This window comes from Meriones unguiculatus, chromosome 18, assembly GCF_030254825.1.
Source record: "Meriones unguiculatus strain TT.TT164.6M chromosome 18, Bangor_MerUng_6.1, whole genome shotgun sequence".
NCBI lineage: Eukaryota > Metazoa > Chordata > Mammalia > Rodentia > Muridae > Meriones > Meriones unguiculatus.
The window spans coordinates 13,066,965-13,092,666 of NC_083365.1; the positions used below are offsets into that span (position 1 = coordinate 13,066,965).

At 45.9% G+C, this 25,702-nt stretch overlaps 1 protein-coding gene across 1 annotated transcript; it reads right to left on the reverse strand.

The window, feature by feature from the left end:
- Nucleotides 1–2,161: 2,161 nt before the first annotated feature.
- Nucleotides 2,162–25,029, reverse strand: Polr1b (RNA polymerase I subunit B). Its single transcript, XM_021641954.2, has 15 exons — nt 24,781–25,029; nt 23,156–23,323; nt 22,528–22,674; nt 20,769–20,901; nt 19,067–19,203; nt 17,875–18,098; nt 17,188–17,359; nt 14,865–15,036; nt 13,939–14,220; nt 11,924–12,057; nt 9,414–9,584; nt 8,471–8,627; nt 5,560–5,756; nt 4,917–5,170; nt 2,162–3,523 (listed from the first exon to the last, which is right to left on the reverse strand). Exons 1-15 carry the CDS (start codon nt 24,955–24,957, stop codon nt 2,641–2,643), a joined length of 3,408 nt encoding a protein of 1,135 aa, XP_021497629.1. The 5' UTR covers nt 24,958–25,029; the 3' UTR covers nt 2,162–2,640.
- Between the last annotated feature and the right edge of the window lie 673 nt (nt 25,030–25,702).

Sequence of the window (25,702 nt, forward strand, 5' to 3'; positions counted from 1 at the left end):
GGCTAAATATTCTTTTTTCAAGAATTGAGGTCTGTTCACCTAGTATGGAGATCGAGACAAAAATAGCAATAGCCAGCGCAGTATGCTGCTGTAAAATAGGATGATGACTGCGGCGGCCTTCATACCAGATGCAAGGGCTTCAGCCTGAACACAGCAGGCCTAGATAAAGGCAGTGTTAACAGTTCTGTGGTGGGCAGTTGACAAGGGATGACAGCTCCCTGGCCGTCTGTATGTGTTTCATATGACAGGAGCGAGGCTGGAGCTACACCACTCATGACACTTCCATCTTCGGGAAACATGCCTGCTAGACCTCCACACTTCCGGTTGCCTTTCGGCTGATGGCGCTGTCAAAGGTGCCACTAAGACTCAAATATGGAGAACTAGGTAACCGTAAGATTCGAAGTGAGGCAGAGCCAAGAAATGAGGCTCTCATACAGAAGGCTTCTGTTACTAGGGTTCCCTTTTGGGGAGCTCATTAATGAAAAGAATCTTAAAATGTGCTCATTAGGAAGCTCAAGGGCAATTTTGTTAGTCTGAGAAAACGCCAGGGCAGGCAAGCTGTGAACACCAGCAGCTGCAGAATGAGAAGAAACAGCTGGGCAAAGGGAAAGGAAACTGTGCAGACGGCGTGCATGGGTGTACAGGCGCATGACTGTGTGTGCAGGCCAGAGGTCAGCGGCAGGCGTCTTCCTCTGTTGCTTTACACCTTAAGTTCTTTGGACACGGGGTGTGTCGATAAACCTGGAACACACCAATGTGGCTGGTCAGTGGGCACCCATGGTCCTGTATCCTCATCCCAGCACTGGTATCCCACGTGTGCCCTGCCAGGCCTTTTACGCAGGTGCTGGAGATCCAAAACTCAGGTGCTCAGGCTTGGACAGCAAGCACGTAACTTACTTAGCCATCTTCCCAGGCCCTTGACTATTTCTTATAAAATTAGGTAACTACCTTATGACTCAATAATTGCTCTCTTTAACACTTGTCCCAGATAAAAGAAATCTGTATCCACACAAACATGTATGTGGCTGTCCGGAGCAGCTTTATCTCTCTTAATGCCCCAAAGTGCAAACAATCAAAATGTCCTTCAAAGTGGTTGGTTAAACTAGTCCACCCACACTGGAGTACTATACAGCAATACAAAGGCATGAATTAATACAACTTGGATGAATTTTAGGAGAATTTTAACAAAACAAAACAAAAAAAACCCCTGTCAATTTAAAAATAAAAAAATCATTTTATGATTCTATTTACATGTATCTCTTGAACTTACAGAGAACAGGTTGAAGGGTTAAGAGGCAGAAGGCACATGACAAGCTATGTGATATTGAGTCCTGTGTGTATCGGCAATCTACACAGAAGACGACAGTTCATGCAACTAACTATACATAAGCACACCCACAACTGGTAAAATCTGAGTAAATTCTTGGGTTGTCTTAATGCCATGTCAATTTCTTGGTCAAAAATCTACAACTTAAGATCAAAAGTTAATTTAAAAAAATTCAGCTGGGTATTGTAGGATATATTGATAATTCTAACACTCTGGAGGCTGAGGCAGGAAAGTGACTAAGTTCACAGTCAGTCTTGGCTACCCTCAACCACACAACTATCTGTGACACTAGCGATCTGCATAGTACCGCCTGACATAGGACTGTGAAGGAGACAGACCAGGGTGGCTGAGGCTAAAGCTGAGCTTCTATTAATAGCAAGGGGGAAGTATCAAGCAACTCAGGGTGTTTTTCTCATGGAAGAACTCGAATATATATTAAAAGGGAATACAGCTGTATAAGGTTATTATATACAAGCACACACACAAACTGCAACAAGTACTCTAGAAATTCATACAAAGAAAAAACAAAGCAAAGGAACATAGTTACTCGCTAATCAAAGACATTCAGCCTTAAAGGAGGAGGAAGTCCTGTCGTATTAGAAGACATGGCTGAACCTTGAGGACATCATGCTAAGTGTAACATGCCAATCACACAGGACAGGTGCCAAATCATCACACTATGAGTTACCGAAAAAGCCAAACACTTTGATGCAGAGTGGAAAGGCTTTTGCCAGAGGCCAGTGAAATCTTGGAGAGCTGCTTGTAACTGACAATTGTGTTGCATTGGAACTGTGAGGAGGACAGCTCAGATTACACACACCACCCAAAGCTGCATAAGGAGATGACAGATCTGTTTATTCGCCTTGACTGTGATGATGACATCATAGACCATACCTATGTTCCAATTCATCCATCAAATTATGTACAAGAAATAGCTTTAGTTTACATGTATACAAAAATAAAAATTACACATATGGCTCCCATTTTCTGTTTAATATACCGCTCTGCTCTGGATGGGTGACAGACAGTCTGCTACTGAAAGCAGGCCACAGTGAGCCGGGCCTGGAAAGGACGTGCCCCTGCCTTATCTATGATCGGTAAGTCATTTTTAAAAAGAAGACATATGAAAAAAAATTTGAACTAAGTACCAAAACCAATTTCAGTATGTTTTAGAGACATGGAAGCCTTGAATTCTCAGCTGCCCATTCTTGGCTTTAGTACTTGAAATTTCTGTATAGACCCAGAGTGAATAACCTCACTGGGTTAAAGTCACCCTTGGTTCTAATCTCCCAGCTCAGATGCCTGGGTTCACGTTAAATGACATCCAGCTTCACTTTGATGTTCATGGCTGCCAGCTCGGCTACAAAGTACCGGAAAACGTAGGGCACGGAGACAGTGTCGATGGTGTCGCTGCGGCCACAGATAGTGCAGTTGTATTTTCTGTTGCGCATAGCAGACCAAGAAGGAGGAGGCTTCTCCAGCAGCGGGGAGAGCAAGCTGCCACACGCCACACACACGTGTGCCACTGAGCGGTCAGAGCAGTTGAAGAGCCGGTCATGAAGGAGAAAGGACGTGCCGTGTGCCAACAGAGCGTCCCGCTCCATCTCCCCAAAGCGGATTCCGCCCTGCACGTTCCTCCCCCCGACGGGCTGGTTGGTGACTTTGTCTCGGGCTCCGGTGGTCCTGACCTGAAATTTGTCTGACACCATGTGGCGCAGGCGCTGGTAGTACACTACGCCAATGAAAATGTCTGCCTCCAGCTCCGCCCCGCTGATGCCGCTGTACAACCGCTCCGTGCCGCAGAAGTTGTAGCCGGCAGCCTTTAGCATCTCGCCAAAGTACCCTAAGGCTGAGTTTTCCTCAGAGAAGATGAAGGGTGTAGCATCATGGCAGAGGCCATGCAAAGCTGCAGACTTGCCAGCCATACTTTCAATTAACATCCCAATGGTCATACGGGAGGGAAACCCGTGAGGGTTAAACAGAATGTCCGGCACCATCCCACTCTCGGTAAAAGGCATGTCCTCAGCTGGCCACAGTCTGCTCAGGATGCCCTTCTGCCCATGCCGGCTGGCGAATTTGTCTCCGATGGTCGGGTTCCGAGGGACTCGTATTGTGATGCAGATACATTTGAACTTCCCACTGCCGGTGTCATTACTACACACTTTGATGTTGTCCACAACACAGGTCTCTTTACTCCTACAGGGAAAATGCATGAAAGGATAATGATGATTTGTTTTCTAGAAGCAGGTTCCACCACTGTATAGAACATGCTGACCTGGAACTTGCAGTGATCCTCCTGTCTCTGTCTCCCACGTGCTAGGAGCAGAGGTGTGTGACACAAAGGCCACCCAAGCTTTGTTTGACCTTCAAAATTCTGCTAATCAATGTTCCTTAACGAGGAAATGTGAACATTATTCCCCATCTGCTCACCAATAAACAGATGCTAGAAGTTCTTCCTGGCTAGGACTACCAATTATGTTTATCTGAGAGAATATTAGCGAATGAAAGACTACGAGGCAAGCCCACTGAAGCCATGTTCATCACTGTAAAAGCACCTAAAATAATTATTCATCTTTAGAAAGAGGCATAAAGAGCCCAGTGTTTTGGCTAGGAAACATCCCTAATGCCATGAAGCAAATGATATGGAAAACTTCCATGAAAACAAGGCAACAGATACAGCACAGTGCACATTTCAGCAATGACCATAAATGACATCACCTGAACGTGCCCCCCCCGCAATCATGCCGAATTCTACTGTCGTATTAGGAGTCAGTCCTGAGGATGGAGTCTCATCAATAAACAGTGGTTTTCCAAAAGGGGTCTGAGCTGTTCACTGCAATTTGCCTTTCTATCTTCCCCCACATCAGGACACAAAGGCGGTGAATGAGTCTACCTTAGTGAATCCACCAATGCCTCAATCCTGAGGGCCCAGGCCCCAGAACAGACTTTGTTTCCTTTCCCAGTCTATAGAAGAGCAGAGATTTAAAGCAATGACTGTATACACACACACACACACACACACACACACACACACACACACACACACACATTTAAAAGTTTCTGTCTTCTGGAGCTGGAGAGATGGCTTAGTGGTTAAGAGTCCTGGCCGATCTTCCCAGCATCTGCATGGCAGCTCGCAAATGTCTGTAACTTCAGTTCTAGGAGAGCTGACACCCTCACACCAATGCACATAAAAAAGTTTCTTCTGTTAAAAGACAACGTCACTGCAGCGGGCATGGTGACACAAGCCATTAATCCCAGCACTCAGGAGGCAGATGCAGGCAGATCTCTGAGTTTGAGACCCACCTGGTCTATAAAATGAGTCCAGGACAGCCCAGCTGCACTCTGTTACACAGAAAAACCAAAGACAATTTCATTGACCTCCAATAATTTCACTAAGAAATAGCCCATAAAAACCAGCAGAGGGGCTGGGTGTGTCAGCATAGGCCTATAATCCTAAGAGGCAAGGCGAATCACCCGTTACACTGGTACCAGGCTGGTCGACACAGCGTGCTCCACGCTAGTCAGGCTCCTAGTGACACGTTTCCACTGACAAATCACCCAGCAATCCAACCCGCCCTGAACTTACTTATAGTAAACCACGAAGCCTTCCCCGGTGTTAAGGTTTAGGTAGCTGTAGTAAGGATCACCAAACTGCAGCCTTGCTCCTATGAATGGCAATCCGTCATCGTCCAACTTCTGCATAACCCGTGGGTCACCAGGCTTGACCCCGAACACCAGACTATCGTCCCCTTGCCTGTATTTCTCATAAAGATCTATGAACTCAGACTTGTAGACACTTCCATGAGCAAAGCCACGTTCCCAAGAAGCCTTGTTCACAATCTGTGGAGTCAAAGAGTCAAATTAACTTAGGAGACGGAGGGCAAACAAAGACTTTCAAAATACAGCCAGTTGAGGTTGTACTAATACTTGCTTTAGGTTAACTGGCATTTGATTTTAAACTACGTTTCCAAATTACTTATACTATCAAGACCCAGACTCAGAAATGGCTGAAGTTGTAATCCAAGATAAACACGGAAGGAAAATCTGCCAAGACCTCACATCAATCAACCTTGCCCTGTATTGTGTGCACAGATATGGAAGATAAAGGCATACTGGGTATCTCTCAGCGTCTCCGTTCATCTCAGACCAGGAATTAAGCTATTATGTCCTTGAGGACATCCCTTCAGTGATCTCACAGTAGGATGACAGTCACAACTAGAAACACTTACCATGGCATCTTCCATATCATAGCCAGTGTAGGAGATCACAGCTACAATGGCGTTTGTCCCGATCGGATAGTTATCCATGTCATAATGATCATACATGCATGGTCTCACTAAAGGGCTCTGAGGTGTCTGCAGACGATAGAGTTTATTATCCGATCGGTCTTGATAAGTGAGCAGTGGGAAGCCCATGGTCTGTTTACCTACAGGAAAAAAAAAATCTTTGCATCTTGTTTTCAACCCTCAATTTTTAACATGCTTCATAAAACTGGAAATAAATACAAACCACAGGATGAATAAGGCTGGAATGGTGACTCTGCTTATTACAGACTAACATCAGCTTTGAAAATGAAGAATCTTTTATCAACACGCCTAGACTCTGAAAATAACGCTGGCCAAGAGAAACTCAGAACTGCATTTAACGATGCTATTTAGACGCTTGTAACACACGGGAAACAACACTATCATTTATGGACACAGATGTACAATATAATGGAAACACTGAGAGGCAGGAGGGTATACACAAGTATAGGACACGTTGGGACACACAGAAATGTCACTATTCATAGAAACAAATCTCCGGATGTGTCTACTGGCAACTACTGGGCTAGGTGAACTGTGGTGAGACAGAGCTTAAATGTGGGCTGGGATGGGGGCTGACTACACAGGAGAGAGCAAAGATTCCCTGCTCTGTGGCCCTGACTACAGGTGCTACGTGGCATTCATTATATTCCACGGTACAATCAGCCAAACAAACCCCTCCTCCATGTGGTGGTTTAAATAAGAATGGTGCCATAAGCTCATATGTCTGAATGCTTAGTCACCAGGAAGTGGCGCTATTGGGGAGATTCCGGCATGTGGAAGTACGTGACTGTCTGTGTGGGTTTTGAGGTTCCAGAAGCCCAAGCCAGGCCCATGTCACTCTTTCTCCCTGCGGCCTGTGGACTGGATGTAGAACTCTCAGCTCCTTCTCCAGCACCATGTCTGCTCGTGTGCTGCCATGCTTTCCACCATGATAATGACTGCAAGCCAACCCCAATTAAATGTTTTCCTTTATAAGAACTGTCATGAACTGGGTGGCGGCGGCATACGCCTTTAATCCCAGCACTTTGGAAGCACAGGCTGGCAGATCCCTGAGTTCAAGGCCAGCCTGGTCTATGGAGAGCATTCCAGGACAGCCAGGGCTACAGAGAAACCCTGTCTTGAAAAACAAAAACAAACCAACAAACAAAAAAGAAAAGAGAAGAAGCGCCCTGGCCGCGGTCTCTCCACAGCAACAGGACACTCTCAATCCAGTCGCTGCTTTTGGCTTTTATTGAGCACTGATGCAGCATCAGGACAACAGGAGTGAGCTCCCTGACACCACCACCCTCACACGCAGCTACAAGACTGAGGACGCAGAGGGCCCATCCGCGGCCACACACCGAGTCAGGGCCCCAGGACCGAAGCACGCACGCACGCACATAGAAGAAAGGACGAGAAAAATAGTTTAAGATAAATTATGCAGGGGGCGGGGCTGACAAGGTGTCTCAGAGGGTAACGGCATTCACTGTGTAAGCCTGGCAGCCTGATTTAACCCCAGAACCAGCATAAAAGCAGGAAAAGAGAGCTACTCCACAGAATTGTCCTCTGACCTCCGCTCTCATGTTGCAGCATGTACACACACATAACCTATACATACAATAAGATAAATAAATTTACTTACTTTATAAAAATACATGACTAAGTCTTGGAAGAGGAAGAGAAGTAAAGAGGCAGAGAACCAGTTTTGGAAGCCACTGAAAATGCTCCAAAGTTGATCAATTTTTTCTTAGAAAGACCAATAAATGTTATGAACATATACAAAGAGAATACTATCTAGACAACAACCAACCTCCTAAAAGCAAAAGTAAAGAACAAGTCTTTTTGTTTTGTTTTTAAGACAGGGTTTCTCTGTGCAGCCCTGGCTGTACTGGGACTTGGCTCTGTAGACCAGGCTGGCCTTGAGCTCACAGAGACGTCAGCCTTTGCCTCCCCAGTGCTGGGTTCATAGGTGTGCGGCACCACTGCCCGGCTTAAGAACACATCTTAAAGAGAGGGAAAACAGTACTGTATAAGCCCTGCCTTCTAGTTAAAAGTAACACACTAAAAGGAGACCATGTGGCAACTCTAGCACACTGAAAGAAAAGGGCCTGTCCACTCAGGAGCAAGCAGCCAGTATGAAGATTTTCTTCAAGTGAGTGTGAAAAAGAAATCTCAGAGTAATGGGAAAAGTCTTCAGAATAATGACAAGAGAACCTGTAGCCAGCGGCTTGTACTTCAAACAGCAAACAAACATGCTGAAATGATCTGGGGCGTGTACACCCCTTATCCTAGCATTTGACCCCTTATCCACAGAGGCTGCTGGATATTCAGCTCAAGACCAGCTTAAGGAAGGTTGTGGGGGGGGGTCAAGAGAATGCAAATACTGACAGCTTGAGTTTCAGATACAAATGAGGCTCACTCAAAGTAATAGTTATGTAACTGTACTGGCGTGAGTCCCTCAATCAAGTCATTAGGTCTCAGACAAACTCAAGCCATTTGCTTTGAAAATGTGAATGTCAAGAATGACACAAACAAGCTACAGAGCTCCTGCATCGAAGGGGACAAATACACACACTGGTGGGGCACAGCAAATGACCTTGGATTGGGTCTTTGCTTCTCTACTTCACTCCAGTGGAATCAGAACTAAAATATGGAGTGCGTGCTGCTCTTGCAGAGGATCTACATTCAGTTCCCAGCACCACGACAGGGCTCAGAACTGACTGTAGCTCTAGCTCCTTAGGGACTCACTGCCTCTGGCCTCTGCACATACAGGTAGTACACGCATGCATGACAGAGACACACAAGTGTAATGTAAATAAAATATTTTGGTAACTCTCCCTGACTCCCACCTTACCCATCTGGCACTGGTACATATTCCGAGGACTCTGGTTGTGATCGGAGAAGGGGATGAAGTTGGCGATCACACTCAGCAGGCTGTGTGGGAAGAGCTCCTGGTGTGTGGCAACGCCACCAAAAACCTCATCCTCAAAGATAGCAACGTTCATGAAGAGCTGGAGCAGAGGGAGGACAAGGATAAGGCACAGGAGAACTTGGGGCTGCCAGGCTTGCACAGGGAAGGTCTCCCTGCCTCCCAGGGGCTAACGCTGGAGGCTGCAAAGAGTGCGTTCCTTGCTCTGAGGGAAGCATGGGGAGCTTCCAGACAGATGTTCCCCTCAGCTTACACTTTCCCTTCGCGGATATTAAGGTGCTGGTGGTAGAACCCAAAGTCTATGCATGCTGAGCACTCCACCACTGAGCTACCTCCCTAATGCTTCTCCCTTAGAGTTCATCCTCTATCTACTCTGTCCAATCGTGAAGGGCCAGAGAGGAAGACAAATATTCACTTATTTTGGACAGGGTTTCTCTGTGTAGCCCCAGCTGTCCTGAACTCACTTTGTAGACCAGACTGTCACTCAAAGATCCACCTGCCTCTGCCTCTCCAAGGCTGAGATTAAAAGCACCACCATAATAGACTTCATTTTTCTTTTAAGCAAACTTTTAAAATAGACAGTGCCAAAGATGTAGGTGACAACTGAGACGGAGACAAAGGGGCCTCAGTCCCACCAACTGGGGCGGAGCCAGGTGCAAAGGAACCGTGACCTTCACACTTGGCAGGATGGAAGGGCACTTAGTGCCATGAGCACCAAGCCTCCCTTGGGTCCCTGGCGTGTGGCAAGACATCAAAACTACTTAGCGCTGGGCGAGGGCCAGAAAAATCATTTCCTTTACATGCTTCACAAAGTGACGGCCTCCGAAGGCCGTGTTCTTTGTAAGTGCACACTGCAGCGGGGACCTACCTGTTCCATTGTTCCCACGAGCTCTTCTCTGCCCAGTTCCAAGTTCTGCACAGGCCTCACCAGCCTGCAGGGAGTGGTAAAGAGGAACAACCCTGGGTACAGGCTTGGTTTTCCTGTCATGGGAACCAGGGCCACCTCCATCCAGGGAGGAATTCTTTTTTCTCTCAACACCTGTTTGAACAAAACAGAGTTTAGTGAAGAACAAATGTATGTCTAATCCCAGCCTCCCTGCCACCAGGAGCCAGGCGGAACGGGAAAGAAAAAGCACCTAAGAAATGACATCTTCCTAGTTATAAATCTTGTACCCCAAGCCACAGCTATCCATCCTGGTCTCACCCACATACAAGGCCACTCAGCTCACACGGAAAATGGCAAAAGATGAAAAAAAAAAAAAAAAAAAAAAGGCAAGTTTATTCTCTGATTCCTGAAATATGAACTAACGAATTTCCTTTCAAACAATTACATGAAAAGTTTTACATTTGGAAATTAAAAAACAAAACAGGGTTCCAGGGATGACTACACTGTTAAGAATACATACAGCAGGTGCTGTATTCACATGTGTGCACCCAAACACAGACACACACATAATTATTATCATTTTTAATCATAAAACACAAGACAGGGTCGGAAAAACGGCCTAGTGGTTGAGAGCACTTACTGCTCTCACAGAGGACCAGGATTCAGTTCCCAGCATCCACGTCAGGTAGCTCATTACTGCCGAGAACTCCACTACCAGCCATCAAAGCTGTCCTCTGGCCTTCACAGGCACACCATACATGCATTAAAAAAACAAACAAATTTAAAACCTATTTTAAAGATTGCTACGTGAAGGGAGAAACCCAATCCTTAACTACAGTAATTTGAAAAAGATTATAAAACCTATATAGCCACCGCTGAACACATTTCAGTAGAAAATTATGATTAAAAGGGATGCCATTCCAGGCGCGGTGGCACTGAGTTCTGAAACCAGCCGAATTAATGCAGCCATAGCACATCTCTGATATCTGTGAAATGGAAAGAGCTCAGCACACAGACACACCAAAAAAAAAAAAAAAAAAAAAGGCTCAAAAAAGGAAGAAGAGAATGAAAACCAAATTGATGACTATGGCTATCCTCCTGTCTCAGCCTCTCATTTGCTTGGGATAACAGGTTGTAAACCACGATGCCTGGACCAAACTGAATTCTTTGTTTGCTTAATTTTTTTTTTAAGATTTATTTTATTTTATGTGTATGAGTGTTTTGTCTGCATGTATGTATATGTACCATGTATGTGCCTGGTGCTCATGGAGTTCAGGAGTCAAATCTCCTGGAACCGGAGTTACTGACAGTTATAAACTACCACATGAGTGCTGGGAATTGAACCCAGGTCTTCTGGAAACGCAGCCAGTGCTCTTAACTGCTGAGCCATTTCTCCCAGCCTTGAATTCTTTGTTACCAGATTCACTGACGGCATGAGTGCCAAAGTGAGCATGAAGCAAAGGACAGTCTCAAAAGTCAGCACTTTCCTGTGTCCTTGTGGGATCTGGGGATAAAACTCAGGTCACTACCTAGGCCTGGGAGCAAGTGCCTGTGACCACTGAGCCATCTCACCAACTCACGAAAACAGACCTCAGCAGAGGCAGCAAGCTTAGCAAGAGCAGAAATAAAGAACTCTGACTGGGCTAGGGGCTGCCTGGGAAACTGATGCAGGAGGATGGCCAAGGCCTGTGGGGACTACAGAGCAAGCACAGGACAATCACCACAGTCACAATCAAGTTAGCAAAGAACTGTAGACGTGACCTCACTCACACTGTATTAAGCGTTTCTCTGTATATTCGATTGTTAATTGCTGAACCAGTAGCGAGCTAAATGCTAAGATTCCAGCATTGTCATTGCTATTGAGGAATCTCCTGTCTCAATGTTGTGTAAAAATTACTCTCCCACTGTCTGATTGATTAATAAAGAAACTGAAGAGCCTACAACTGGGCAGAGCAGATAGTAGGTTGGACTTCTGTTCTTATTCTGGGGGTCCCAGGCTGAGAAGGAGAGGGAGAGTAAGAGGAGTGATGGGCCATGAGCAGCGAAGGAACCATGAGGACAAAGACAGAGCAGGAGTGGCCGTGGCAAGACTAGGCAGCGGGCAGCATGAGGCCCATGGCTAGGAAGTAGCCAGATACTGTCGATGGGTTAGAACAGATCAACATCTGCCCAACCACGGGGCTCTAAGGCTTGTTAACAAATGTAATAGGTCTCTGTCTCATTATTTGGGGGCCGGAGTGGGCATAGAAAGAAAGCTTTAATTCTAACAAAGAACCAAGGGAACAGTGATAACTGAGCACAGGATAATCCATCAGTGGGTGAAGTTAGACGGGAAAGGAACCGACACATAGCTTTCAACCATCTCTCCATAAATTACCCCTGAAAACCGTAACTATATAGTGACCAACCTAAGAGGTTCTGGTTAACTAGGGAAGGACCGAAAACCAAAGGTCAGGAGAGAAGTTAGACGACCCAAAGAGACTGATGATCACCTTGAAGCGACGGAGAGTGTCTGCGACGTCAGGAGCAAGCTCCTTTTCCACCCAGCCCACCATGACGCCATCTAGCAGGACAGGGTAGCAGTCACTGTAGGGCCGAGAGGGCGATGCATCAATGGGAGTGACTCCTGGGAGGGGACAAGCAGAATCATCAGGGTGCTCCATCACTGCTGCTCAGCTTAGCTGTCCCACTGTCCTATCTGTCCCACACAAACGCCTTGACATTGTTTGTACATCTGTAAGCTGCTTCACCCAGAATACACAAGCATCTAGCCATTCCTCTCCCGTGAGAAGATGGCTGAGCACATGGGGCTTTGCGCACTACGCCTTTTCACACACGGATTAAAAAGTCTGCACACTGAACACCCTTTTACTACTTCTAATACTCCTTATCTGCAGTTTCCATACTTGGGCATTTACCTACTTAGACACTTTATTCGTAAGCAAAAAATGATATTACAGGCATTTTTGACATCACATGGCAGAAATGTGAGTTTCCTGTTGCACATACTCGGCCATCTTGTCTCTGTGCTCCAACTGCAAGCAAGTCTATTCTAGGCCAGGCAGACACTTACTGCCGAGTGCTGCCCAGTGTTCCTAAATGCAGCATGGCTGTCACAGGCCTCAGAGAACGCCAGATAAGCTTGGGACTGCTGGCTCAGAGTCCAAGGTTAGACCTGGGAAAGCTGAGCCTTACAGCTCCCTCAGAAGTAACGGTTCAGTATAGGATAACAGCACTGGCCATGAATTTAATACTATATGGGGCTGCAGATAATGAGAACCAACTACAGTTACATGAGGAAGGACATTTGCACACATCACAAAACAGCCAGTATTTTCCCAAGGGTAAAAGTTACCTCTCAGTGCTTCATCTGTCACCACTCCAGCCCTCCCAGGGCAGTGTCTTTTATTTTAGCAAATTCCTCAGAGCCAGAGCAAATGGCATCCCTTCCTCCACAGTGGGAAAGACCATCTACCCCTGTATTTTAACCTGCCATCTTTGCTTTCTTCTGGACTTTTACACAGGGTCTCATGAAACCCAGGCTGACCCCAAACTTCCTACGTAGCTGAGGATAACCCTGAACTCCTGATCCTCCTGCCTCCACCACCCAAGTTCTGGGGTGTATGCCACAGGTGTATGCACTATGCCTGTCGTGGTTTTAATTACTGATGGAACAAAATTATTCCTTGCCTTGTAGACAGAAAATGGACAGATTACTCTGCTTCTCTCTCCTGACCCTTCACTACTTCCTTATTGCTTCCTCTGAAGACCCCTTCTCAACTCCTATCTGGGTGAAGACTTTACACAAGTTCTTGACCCTTTACTCAATGTCCTTCTGAATGCTTGAAGCACCTGCCCATCACCTGACCCTTGTGAGTCCTAAGCTGCACTTCATAAACCTCTATCCACTGGTGACCCTGCCCACACACCAGCAAAGACACTGTACTGTGGTTTTGAAATCACAACTGGAAAATCCCCAGACTAAACGGTATAACATACTCAAAGAAAAAGACAGACATCTTTAACTGTGAAAGTAAATACAAACCAGCTACCACACTGAGAAGAATAATATGACTGAGTTTCCCTGAAAGCAGAGACAGCAGCTGCAAGTTGCCAGGAGCAAAGGTCATGATCTATGGCATCAGCTATACAGGATAAGCTACTCTTTAACTCAATTCCCAAAACCACCACTGTTTTCTACTTAGAAATGCAAAGGTCCACCAGAGCCACAGGAGAGTAACCCCAAAATTTACACAACATCATCTAAACTTTGAATACTGCTATTCTATTTCACATCTTTCCATTTTTTTAACAAAACAAAATAAACAAACAAACAAACAAAAAATCCTGGTAACATTTAACTCATTTTAGCTCCAAAGAATGCACGTGAGAGAAGCTAAGAATGTAGCCCAACTCATGCATAGAGGAGTGAAAAAATTTCTCTGCTGAATCCCAAAGAACAACTTCTCCACTGACGGTGTTCAGCAAAACTGTTCACTGCCCGTACCTAAGCCACACAGCAAGGCTGGAATAGACGCTGTGTACACAAATTTCGTGACGACCTCACATATGGCAGTCAGGTGGTTCAGCAGCCCACACGGTGCCCCATCTGGGGTGTGCACGGGGCAGAGGAAGCCCCAGGACTCTGGCAGCAGCTTGCGCACTGTGGTGGTCCTCATCTTGGCAAAGTCGGCCCCTCTGTGCACACAGCGGAAATGGGAGAGATAGCGAATGAAGTTCAGCTTGTCAGCCACGACACACAGGCCAGAATCTTGCAGGAAGCCGAGACCTTAATTAAAAAAAAGTCACTCAACATAGGCCAAACTTTTTTTTAAAAACCCAAACTGTTTCTGAAGTTTTAATAAAATGACAAAACTTTAGGGCTGGGACATAGGCTCAGTGCTAGGAGCATTTGCCTAAAACTTGAGTGGCCATGGGTTCAATCCCCCATTCAACCAACACACACACACACACACACAGGTTACTGTGGCATATGCAGTATTAGTGCAGGGGAACAGATAGAACTGAGTTAGACTGAGCTGACAGCCTGGAGTTAAACAAGCACCTCCTGACAGGCTTACAAGAGGAGTGGCGTCTGTGAGAAACATGAAGGCAGATTTCTGGATTTATTTTCCCAGTTCGCTGCAATACAGCTGGCTTAAGGAGTGGCAGGTATCCAAACCCTTCAATTGGCAATCCTGCCCCAAACATGGGTGGTCACCCTAGGACTCATGGAATGTTTGTTCTCTAGCACAACATTCGCACAGGTAAGACACCTGGCTGAGCCCTTCAAGTTGGCAGACATTTGCCAAAACTTACCAGAACATGAAATCTGACTGAGGGTGTCTAAAATTCCCCAGCAACATATTTTTATACCAAGCAGATAATTTAAAAAAAAAATAAAATAAAAAAGGCCTACCTCTTTAATTTTACCTGTTTTTGAACGCAGATTCCCAGTAGCAAGAAGGTATTCAAATGGTCTCGTGAGTTCTGTTCCCATACTAAAAATCCTCATCAAATTTTCATTGTTTATGGACACATTGGTCTTCTGAGCCTTCTTATCTAAAGCTATTTTAATAGACACTAGCCAATTTTCCATTTTTTCCTAAAAGAAGAAGATGATAACTTTAGAGCAGTGCATGCTTTAATGATCTCAAGCGCTCTAACTACCCACAGCCTGCAGTGAGGGCCTACTGTTTACACATGCGACAAAGGATATATATAGCATAACCCCGACAGACAGCCCTTCAGTGGACAACTGAGGCTCGGGAATTTCTAAAGACAGAGGCAGAAGTCTAGATCGGGGGCTGGAAACACTGCTGCATGGTCAAGAGCACGCAGGCCACAAAACCAGTTCCCAACATCCATGTTCTGTAGGAATGGGATCCGGCCAGTGGACGCAGACAACCAGGAGCTGGCCTGCTCCCTACTTCAGGTTCCCACACTATATCCAGAACCCCTTCTCTACCGTGAACCCTCTCTGCCTTGAGTTAGCATCTGTCAGGCATTTCGGCAAACATCAAAAAAAAGTAACTAATGAAGTACTGCAAATAAATTTTTTAGTAAGTAGATGAACTTGAAGATATGGAACAAAAAAAAAAACAAAACCCAAACACTAACTGTATCTAAGGATACACTTTTATGCTTGGTCATCAGTGCTATGACCAAGGTTTGATGTTACCTTTAGATTTTATAAAAATATTAACTAGAACTAGGCATGGCTGTACATAACTAATCTCAGTATTTGGAGGGCAGACAGGCAGATTTTAATTAGAGGGCAGCCTGAGCTCATGGAGAGGGACCTTGTCGAAACACTGAATAACAAGAAATCAAGCAGAGGCAAAGGAGATGGCTCAGCTGGTAACACACCTGCCTTGCAACCATCAAGATCCCTAGTACCTGTAAAAAGCAGAACATAGCAGCACACGTCGGCTACCAGTGATCCCAGCACTGGTGAGGCAGAAACAGGTGGATCCCTGGACCTTGCTGGCCATCCAGCCTGACCAAACCAATGAGCTCTAGGTTCGGTGAGACCATATCTTAAAAGAAAGAAAAAAAAATGCCCAGGGGCTGGAGAGGTGGCTCAGCAGTGAAAAGCACCATCTGCTCTTAAGAAGGTCCTGAGTTCAATTCCTAGCAACCACATAATGGCTCACAACCATCTATACTAGGATATGATGCCCTCTTCTGGCATGCAGGTGTACATGCAGATAAAGTTCTCATCTACATAAAATAAATAAATCTTAAAAAAAAAAAACCCAAATACATACATGCACACAAGAACAGGTACACACATATAACCCCCCCTAAAACATCAAACAATCCAAACAATAAATGAGCTAAAGAAATGAAGAGACAGTTCTCAGAAAATGAAGTACAGATGGATAATAAACATTAAGAAACTTTCAACATCCCCAGTCATCAGGGAAATGCAAACAGAAACAAGAGAGACATTCTAAGTCAACCCATCAAAGAACAGTCATCAAGAACATGATAGAGCGGATGCAGACAGAGGGAACCCTGTGACATTGCTGGTGGGAACATTCTGCCATCATGGAAGTCCAAATGATGGTTCCTCAAGACACTACAAAGAAGCCTAGCACTGCTGGGTGGTCCTGAAGGATTTCTAGTCCCAGTATCAAACAGATTTTTGCACACCCATGTTTACTGCAGCACTACTCACAAGAGCTAAGCTACAAACCAGCCCAGGTGTCCAAGAGCAGAGGAATGCATAGGGAAATATGGTGTAAAAGTTTGTAATTGAGGGGTTTTAACTATCAGAAATGAAGTTTATCATTTGGAGAAAACAGATTTGGTTGAAGAAACCCATTAACTAAGCCAGCCAGGCAGTGGTGGCACATGCCTTTAATCTCAGCACTTGGGAGACAGAGAACAGCCTGGTACACAGTGAGAATTCCAGGACAGCCAGCGCTACACAGAAAAAAAAAAAAAACCTGCCTTTAAAAAATAATAATGGAAAAAAAAAAAGGAAAGGAAAGAAAACTAGGTCAGTCTCAGAAAAATACCTCATATTTGGGAACATATTACATTATATTATACCTCATATTTACATGGAAACAGAGTCACATACATACAGGTGGCACTCAGAGATACCTGGGCCTGGTATAAGCCAGAGTTCTGATTACGTCCCTTACTGCTAAACCAAAAGGAGGCCAAACTAGGAATTATCCACATGCAGGAAATACCTGTGTCCAACCACACTGCCCAAGTGGCTCAAGGACACGCATGCACTTACCTTTAGAAACATCAGGAAGAGCTGGCCAGGGGTGAGGACCTCTTGATTTACTAAACTATCAGGGTTGTCCTCCATGCACTCTCCTCTGGCTAAGGCAAACAGCTTCCGGGTCATGAGACAAAGCAGGTAAAACTTCTCAGTGTTGGATTTCAAGTGGATACAGATGCACTGACTGAAAAAGAAACAACCTTGAAGCAATTCTGCTACCGACCAAGGCACCTAGTTCAGGCTCACTTAACATTTCTCACTCCTCTTTGCTGGCCACTTTAACAGAGTATGGCCACAAAGCCTGGAGCTGTGGCACCAAGTAACCACCTGTAGCTACTCCAGTTCAGTTAAGACTTCATTTTCTTAGCTGCAACTGGCACATCGCAATTGCTCGGCTCCTACAGTGGTGGTCTGGAACCAGGCTCCTTTAAACCAGTGGTTAGTAAGACACAGCCACTGCTAAGAGAAAAACAGCCTCATGTTGCCTGCAACTTTCAAAGGTACGGAGAGGGAATGTTTATGTAGAGACAAAGTGATCACCATAAATGTTACAAAATGTCAATACCAGTGACCTCCAGGGACACTGTTGCAAATCTGAATTTATAGCAGAATAAAGGAAGCAAAGCTGCCTTCCTGGCTAGGACCTCCTTCCTACCAGGCATTAACCACCACCCACCATCCACCCCAAAGCACACATACTTAAACAGGAATTCGGCAGCTTCCTCGTTAGGGTACCAGTCGGGAAGGCTGAGCTTCACTCGGAAGCGTTCACCCAGATAGTTAAGGACCTGCTTCTGTGTGTAACAGCCCTCTTCCATGACTACCCTCAACATCTGAGAAACGGAGTTCTTAAAGAATGAGTCCTCCTCTTTGCCTTTGATAAGCTCCTGGAAAATCTGGTAATCAGAAAAGCTCACAAGTGCCTGAAATAGGAAAAAAAATTTTTTTAAATAAAGCTTTTTTTAAAAACAATAACCAAAGGTTTAATTCACTTAGTTATAATCCCCTCTAACAACGTTTAATGCCCAAGCAAAACTAGCCCTCTAAAATTAAGCATTTTCACACCACAAACATCAAAGTCCAATGATCCTACTTCTGAGTAGTTAAAAATGAAACTGTTTCCTCCCACTCTGGGTTAGCAAGAAAATATGGCAAAAAAGGAGATGCCAGATTTCGAAGGCAGGGTCCTACACAGATCACCTTCGACCCCATTCTCTGGGCCATTCTCTGGGCCAACTCTCCACAGGGACAAGGAACTGAGACCTCCTTCCAACAGCCACCGAGTGAGTCAGCTAACAGGGCACTGGGTTCTGGACCCCTGGTCAATCCAAGTGACTGCAGCACTTCATTTATTTTTAAAATTTGAATTCTTTGAGAGAGAGAGAATGAATGTGGGTGTGAGGGTACACAAGCCACAGCACATGTACGAGGTAAGAGGAGCCAGGTCTCTCCTTGCGCCGTGGGTTCTGGGGACTGGGTTCAGGCTGTCAGTACTGCACAGCAGGTGGTTCTTCCTGGGGAGCCGCCTCTCCAGCGCCGCAGCACCTCAAACACTTCACTGTAGCCTATGTAATCAGGCTATTTCCAAATTCTACATCTCTAGAAACTCTGAGAGAAAATGCTTATTGACACGTCAAGCTACCGATTTTAAAAGTAAAGCGGATGCTAATGAGTATAGAATGTATGGTTTGGCTTGGTTTTTGGTGGGGGTGGGGAAGATTGTTGCCCTACCTGGCCTAGAACTTGCAATTTCCAGCCTTAGACTCCCAAAAAACTTGGGTAACATGCATGCACGTGTATGTTTTAACAATGAGAAACTACTCCCCACGTGCAGGACAGAGCTCCCAATGAATCTGTTCCTAGCAGAAGACAGATATTCATTTCATCTCACCTTGAGTGCAAATCCCAAAGGAAGGAAAAACAGCTCTTTTCGGTAAATAAAATTTAACATAACCATGCCATTCTCCACATAGTGAAGGTTCATGTTGACGGCAGAGTGCTCTTCTCTCACACAGTGCATCGAAACCCCTATCAAAGGCACAGGAAGGAAGCGAGGGATGACTGCTCTATTTTTCCCTCTGATTGTTTTACTACCATCATCAAAGCCAAATCACTTGTTAAGATTAGCCACGGCCCAGTGCATGACTGTGGTCCCAGCACTTAGGAGGCAGAGGCAGGCAGATCGCTTTCTGGGTATATTTCAGGTTTTCTTAGCTAATAAATACTGTACATTAACCATGATCCACTCGCAATCTTTCAGCTTCACCGTGGTGCACAAGCCATGTCCATTCCGCAGAAATTGCATTTCACTTTTTGAACTGAGACCCGTTCCTAGGCTGACAATGCTGTTTATTTTCTCACGAACTGGACAGTAACGGTGAGCCACAGTTCCCGGCCAGCCCAGAGATCAAACAGGAAAACAACTGATAATCTTCAGCATCCTGGGTTGCCAATGTTTCTGAACAGTGTTTTCATATCTCATCATGTGCACAAAAAGCCAATCTGTGTGTGAACACAGATGATCAACACTTGCTCATAAAACAGGCTTTGTTGTAGGTGATTTTTCCAAAGTGTATGCTACTGTATTAATAAATGTTCTGAGCACACTTGGGCTTGCCAAGCTGCGCTCCTACGTGTGTAGGCTAGAGCACTGAGCGCATTACTACGTGTGTGGTGTCACACAACGAACCCAGACCCTCTGCAGTTAGACACGCTCTCTACCGCAGGCTGGTTCCCGCCTCCACGCACTTCTTGTTTTTGGGCTAGGGTCCATTATACGGCACCTGACTGTCTTGTCCTGGAACTCTCAGTGTAGACCCGGCAGAGATTCAGCTCTCGCCACCTCCTGAGCGTTGGGATTAAAGGTCTACATTGCTATGCCTGGCTCTACATGCACTTTTTTTTAATTAAAAAAAAATTATTATATATGTAAAATATTGAGAGCTGCCCAGCACGGATGCTGTGAACTGAACAGAGGTTCTCTAGAAGATTAGTACATGTTCTTAAACCACTAAGCAATCCCTCCTGCCCTTTTAAGTGCATTTTAAATGCACAATCCTCTCAATTTAGGTTTATTAGGACAGAACCCTATTAGGTGAGAACATCAAAACAATTACCATCATCGATTTGACTAAAACATCCATCACCACAGTTATCAACTGTACATGTAGATACATACATGTACATACACACAGGGTCTCTCACTGAGCCTGGAACTTTCTATGTTGGCTAAACTAGCTGGAGCCCCTGCCTGGGATCCATCTTCCCCCTCCCCTCCAGTGGGAGGATTACAGACAGACACTGCCTCACCCCCCTGTTGTCTTTAAATGTGGGTGAGGAGGCCCAACTCAATTCCTCATTCTTACACAAAAAGTGCCTTCCCACTGAACCACCCCTAGCCCCATACATAGCCTGTAACATAAAGTTTATACTTTGATCAACATTTCTCCCCTCCATCCTGCATCTCACAGAAATGCTTAATGGAAAGAAAAGAACGTAAGAGAAACACATTAAACATTTTGCACAGTTGTATCTACTTTACAAAATGGTCTTCAGGCTGTCCAAACAACATGTGGGTGTTCGCTCAAGCTTACCGAACTGAGTGTAGCCAACTCCTCTGCTTTTCCACTTTGGTCTTACCATCGCAATGGGGAAATTTCTCCGAGGCATAATCAGCATGCGGATGACTTTCTCAATGCCATTGATTATAAAGTAACCACCCATTTCCTGACAAAGACACAGTTCATCAGCAGTTAAACATGTATATGAACACAAAGCTAGTTCTAGCCACATGAAGTGCAGCCCCCGGAAGAGGCACACACTGGTGAAGGGGACACCGGTTTCCACAAACACCTCAGGCTCCAGAGTAAGTCTCAAGAGTGGTCCAAGAGACATAGGGAACAGGATGTCAAAAAAAACCAGGGCCATCCTGTCTGACTATACAGGCTCAGTCAGACTTCTCTTTCTGTCCCAAATTATTTCAATTTCCATGTACCATTTAAACAAATAAAACTTCCTCCAAAATCTAAAAATAAAAATAGCAATGATTTTTGTTTCCAAATGAGTTCCCGGAAAGTTAATAAATAATAATAATAAAGGAAATAACAATAAATAATAATAAAGGAAGACTACACAAAAGCTTTGCTAACTAGAAATCTGAGCTGGACAAATACAGGAACATATGTTTAATGATCAAGAGCATTTACTAGCTGTCTGCTACCGAACAGGCACGCCATGCTGCATGCTCTGCTAATGAAGTCCAGAGGCCTCCTACTGATGGCGAGGCCTGTGTTCACCAGAGAAAACCAAGGCTTGGGGTGACTTAAATTCTCCAAAGCTCCCACAACGGATCAACAGAATGGCTGAGGGTCACATCCTGATTTGACACAAATACCTTCTTCCCAAGGCATAACAGTCCCCCCAAAATGGGCAGAGTTTGCACATCCTCATAACTTCAACCCAGTAGTGCAAAGCCACCCCATATGGCTGAAGAAACAAAGGAAAGCAGATATGAATCGTTTAATAAGCTCAGGGAATTTTACTGTCAGTAAAAATAGCCAGTTCCTATAATACTTTTATGGGTAAGTATACTTCTAAATGTGTATAATTCAGAAAACTAGGCTCAGCAGGTAAAGGAATTTGCTGTAGTGCCTGAAGGCCTGAGTTCAAGCCCTGACATGTTGTTCTCTGACCGACCTCTGTTTGTGGTCTGAGGACACCAAGGTACTAAGGTGCTCCCTCTCCTCCCCTGCCCACCCACAAGAAAGATGCAGCCAGGCCTGGTGGTATATACCTCTAATCCTGGGGAGGGGGTGAGGTACAGATTAAGGGGAATGTCTGTGGGATGAGGGACAGCCTGACTGAGCTCCACAGAGAGTTTAAGGGCAGCCACGGCTACACAGCAAGGCCCATCCCACTACACCCCACCTCCCAAAATAAAAAAAGAAGGTAATAAAAGAGGAAAGAAAATGTGGGTTGGGATTGTAGCCTGGCAGCAGGCAAACTTAGGCTTTACATGTGCAAAGCCGTGGGTTCAATGCTCAGGAAGGAGGAAGAAGGAAAAAGGGAAGGAGGGAAAGGAAGGGGGAGAGAGGAGAAGAAAAAGATTTTTAGGGGAAACCCTCCTTGTAGACTGCCCAAAGCAATAACATTCTTTAACGTACGCTATTCACACTGCCTCAACAGACGGTATAATAAGAGCCACACACACAGAGTAGACATGAAATCAATGCTCCGTATGACATATCCAGAAATCAGAAGACACAGAAAAAGCGACTTTCACTGGAAGCTTCGATTCCTCACGCCCAGCCCCCGCCTTCACTGCCCCCCCCCCCACGGAGACCCTGCACTCACCTCTGCCTCCTCATGGTGCTCAATGAGGCCCTGGGGAGGAAGGTTGTACAAGTTGCAAAGCTTGGATTTTACCATGATAGGAACATAGCCAAGAAACTGCTTAATGATTCCTTTGGGGACTCCATTCACTGCCCAGCTGATATCAGCCTACACAAAAACAAAAGGAAAAGACATGAAATATCTAGACCTGCAAGAACAAATGAATGTTAAAAGAAAAGTTTTGGATGTATTTCTTTTCATTTTGTATGTATGTTTGCCTGCATGTATGCATGTGTGCCAGATGTGTATCTGATGCCAGTGGAGGGCAGAAGAGGGCATTAGATCTGCTGGAACTGGAGCTACTGGCAGTTGTGAGCCACCACATGGTGCTGGGAATGAAACTCTGGTCCTCTAGAGGAACAGGCAGTACTCTTATTAACCACTGAGCCACCCCCACCCCCAGCCCCACAAACGAGTATTTTAAAGGGAAGAAGGCCACAGTGAATTGACTTCTTGTTTCAGATGATACACAGTTCCTTTAGATGAAGATACAACCCCTTCAGCGGCAACACTAAGGAAGCAGATCTTTCCTAGAACCTTATTGGGTGCCATCCCCAGTCTCAAAGTCAGTGCGGCCACGGCTGCTCACCGTCAGCTTCCCACGGTAGGTGCTCCTCCGGCCGCGGCACTCAGCTGGATAAACGCTGAGATCTTTACAGATGGTCCCCTTGGGCACCGAGGGTGGACTGATGACAGCATCCACGATAGTAAGCGATATGCGCTCATCTTTGAAAGCAAATTCAAAGGGAGGTATGGCCTGAAATACAACACATGCTTCTAAATCACCTGCATTCTTCAAGGCACTCTTGACAACATGATCTACCTCACTGATGTCTATCATGACAATGCCACAAAGCTAAAAGGGACAACTAAAGCTACAACTAACTGGTAACTTCACCAATTACTTAGTGTTCACTAGGGGCTTTCTTGATGGTACGTTATGTATCTGATTCTGTAGCAGGCTCTACAAAGAAAAGGCCGCAAAGCGTCTAGCCTCTCTGTGCACTGTGAGACAAAGAGAACTCCTTTTCACCGGCAAGTTTAGAGAAACTCTTCTGATCTGCTCAGCTTGGTACAATGTAGTCCCTCAGACTGAAGAATTCAGAGACTTCTAAAGGGCTCCTGTGTTTTCAAGTATCAGCCCGGCAGCCACAGCTCTCCAAAGCTCTCCATCCCTATCTCTCACAACACAACTGTTTGGCAACAAAACCTCAAACGGTATGTGTCTCTCCCTGTACCTGCCCTCCCCCTGGAGGGGACAGACCATCCTCTTCCCCTCCCCTTATCTAATGTAGAGCTCTCTCCCGCTTCCCTCCAGCTCCTGACTCAGTAAGCTCACATCTTAGAGCAATTCTCAGGAGTACTGGCACTGACTGCTTGTTGATGTCCAGCTAGCTCTACACAGCCAACACTCAAACCTGAGAGGTCTCTAACCCAGAAACCGGCTTTTTTTTTTTTTAAACTGTCAGAGCCTAGTGCCAGCAGAGACTAAAGATGCTAACAAATAGAGGCCTTCCACCATCGTCCTTACCTGAACTCTGCTACCGCTGTTAGAATGATCCCTAGGTCTTTTTATCTTCCTCAACATGCCCAACTCAGCACAGGTGCCTAGTTTTTCTCTTTAAAACTCTAGGTTGGGCGTAGCGGCGAACTCCTTTAACCCAAGCACTCAGGAGGCAGAGGCAGGAGGTTCTCTGGGAGTACTAGGCCAGCGTTGGTCCAGGACAACCACGGCTACACAGAGAAACCCTGTCGCGAACAGTCCCCAACCCCGCCCTCTCCCACGCCCGCCAAAATAAAACTCTAAGGGAAGCAAACTGAAGGATGACCTTGCTGAAGTCGGCAGTCTGTCTGAATTAGCTTGGAACTTTCTGAACAAGTTTTAGAACCTAAAATTCCAGGCAGGAAAAGGAGTGAGCGCTATGTGAATGAGCGGAAAATACAGTCCCTTGCTCTCATTTCACACACCCCAAACCAGGGCTCGTGCTCACATATTAATCCAGAAATCACACATAAATCTTTCCCTACACCACTCGGCTACAAGTCGCTTTTTTTTCTCTCAACTATCCATTGCACGGTGAGTGAGAGTCACTATTTAAGGTCATGCTTTGGCCTCCTGGCCACCTCCTCCAACCGCTGGGATCCCCCTACCTTCCCCCCGGGGTCCCACTCCGGCCGAGGGTAGGGCTCCGGGGCAGAGGGCGCCCTGCTCACCTGCACCGCGTGGCTCAGCCCCTCCAGCACCGCGTAGTTGAAGGAGTCCACGTGCGCCCGCGTCAGGTCCTGCAACGCCGCCTTTTGCTGCTCCGGTGGAACCGCGTACGAGGGGTCGGTCAAGTGCTTTAGGCTGGGCGCGCTGGGGAGGTTCCGCCACCGGCCTTCGAGATCCATGCTTCTACCAAGCGGGGGCCGAGAGACAGGAACTGCGATTCCACTCGCGGCCGGCCGGAACGGCCAAAGAAACCCTACAGCCACCCTACCCCGCGGCCTGATGGGAAATGTAGTTCCTCTTGTTTTGTTTGCCCCCCCCCCCCCGCCCTCATTCTGGTCCTTCCATTTTGTATGGTCGACTAGGAACCAAAACCCTGGCGTGATTGGACCGGTTAAAACTACACTGCGCTGTTTTGTATCCTCAAACGGTACTAAATCCCACTCCAATTTAGTGTGGTGACCTATGTGGCCCATATTCGCTTAATCAGTCAGTTAGGACCTGAGAGAAAAACTATCTTCAAAGATTCCCTTCTATCCCTTTGGGGAGCTTTTCCAATGCATCTTGATTGCTGATCTTAGGAGACTCTGGAGTCTTGGCTTCTACTGAAGTGAGCATGTTGGGCACCAGCCTCTGTCCTCCCTACCCAACTTTTAAAATTGTTTATAGTAATAATAACAAAAAGATAATTATTGTTGTTTGTTTGTTTGTTTTGTTTTGAGGCAGGGTCTCTCTATGTAGTCCTGGCTGTCCTAGAATTCGCTTTGTAGAGGAGGCTGGTCTGGAACTCACAGAGGTCCGTCAGCCTGCCTCTGCCTGAGTTCTGGGATTAACGGAGTGCCTGGGCTACCACCCACTGCCCCATCTCTACTCTTTTTCTCCCCCTCTCTCATAACATTACATTCTGATTGCAGTTTCCCTTTCCTC

Bases quoted from the DNA above. Each gene is read 5' to 3' on its own strand.
- Polr1b (XM_021641954.2), bottom strand. From the start codon at position 24,957: ATGGATCTCGAAGGCCGGTGGCGGAACCTCCCCAGCGCGCCCAGCCTA. The intron at 19,204-20,768 runs GTAAGCTTGAGC...TGCCTTTGATAG, and splicing joins AGTTGGCTACACTCAGTTCG to GGGTTTCGATGCACTGTGTG. The intron at 15,037-17,187 runs GTAAGTGCATGC...TTCTTCTTTTAG, and splicing joins TCTTCCTGATGTTTCTAAAG to GAAAAAATGGAAAATTGGCT.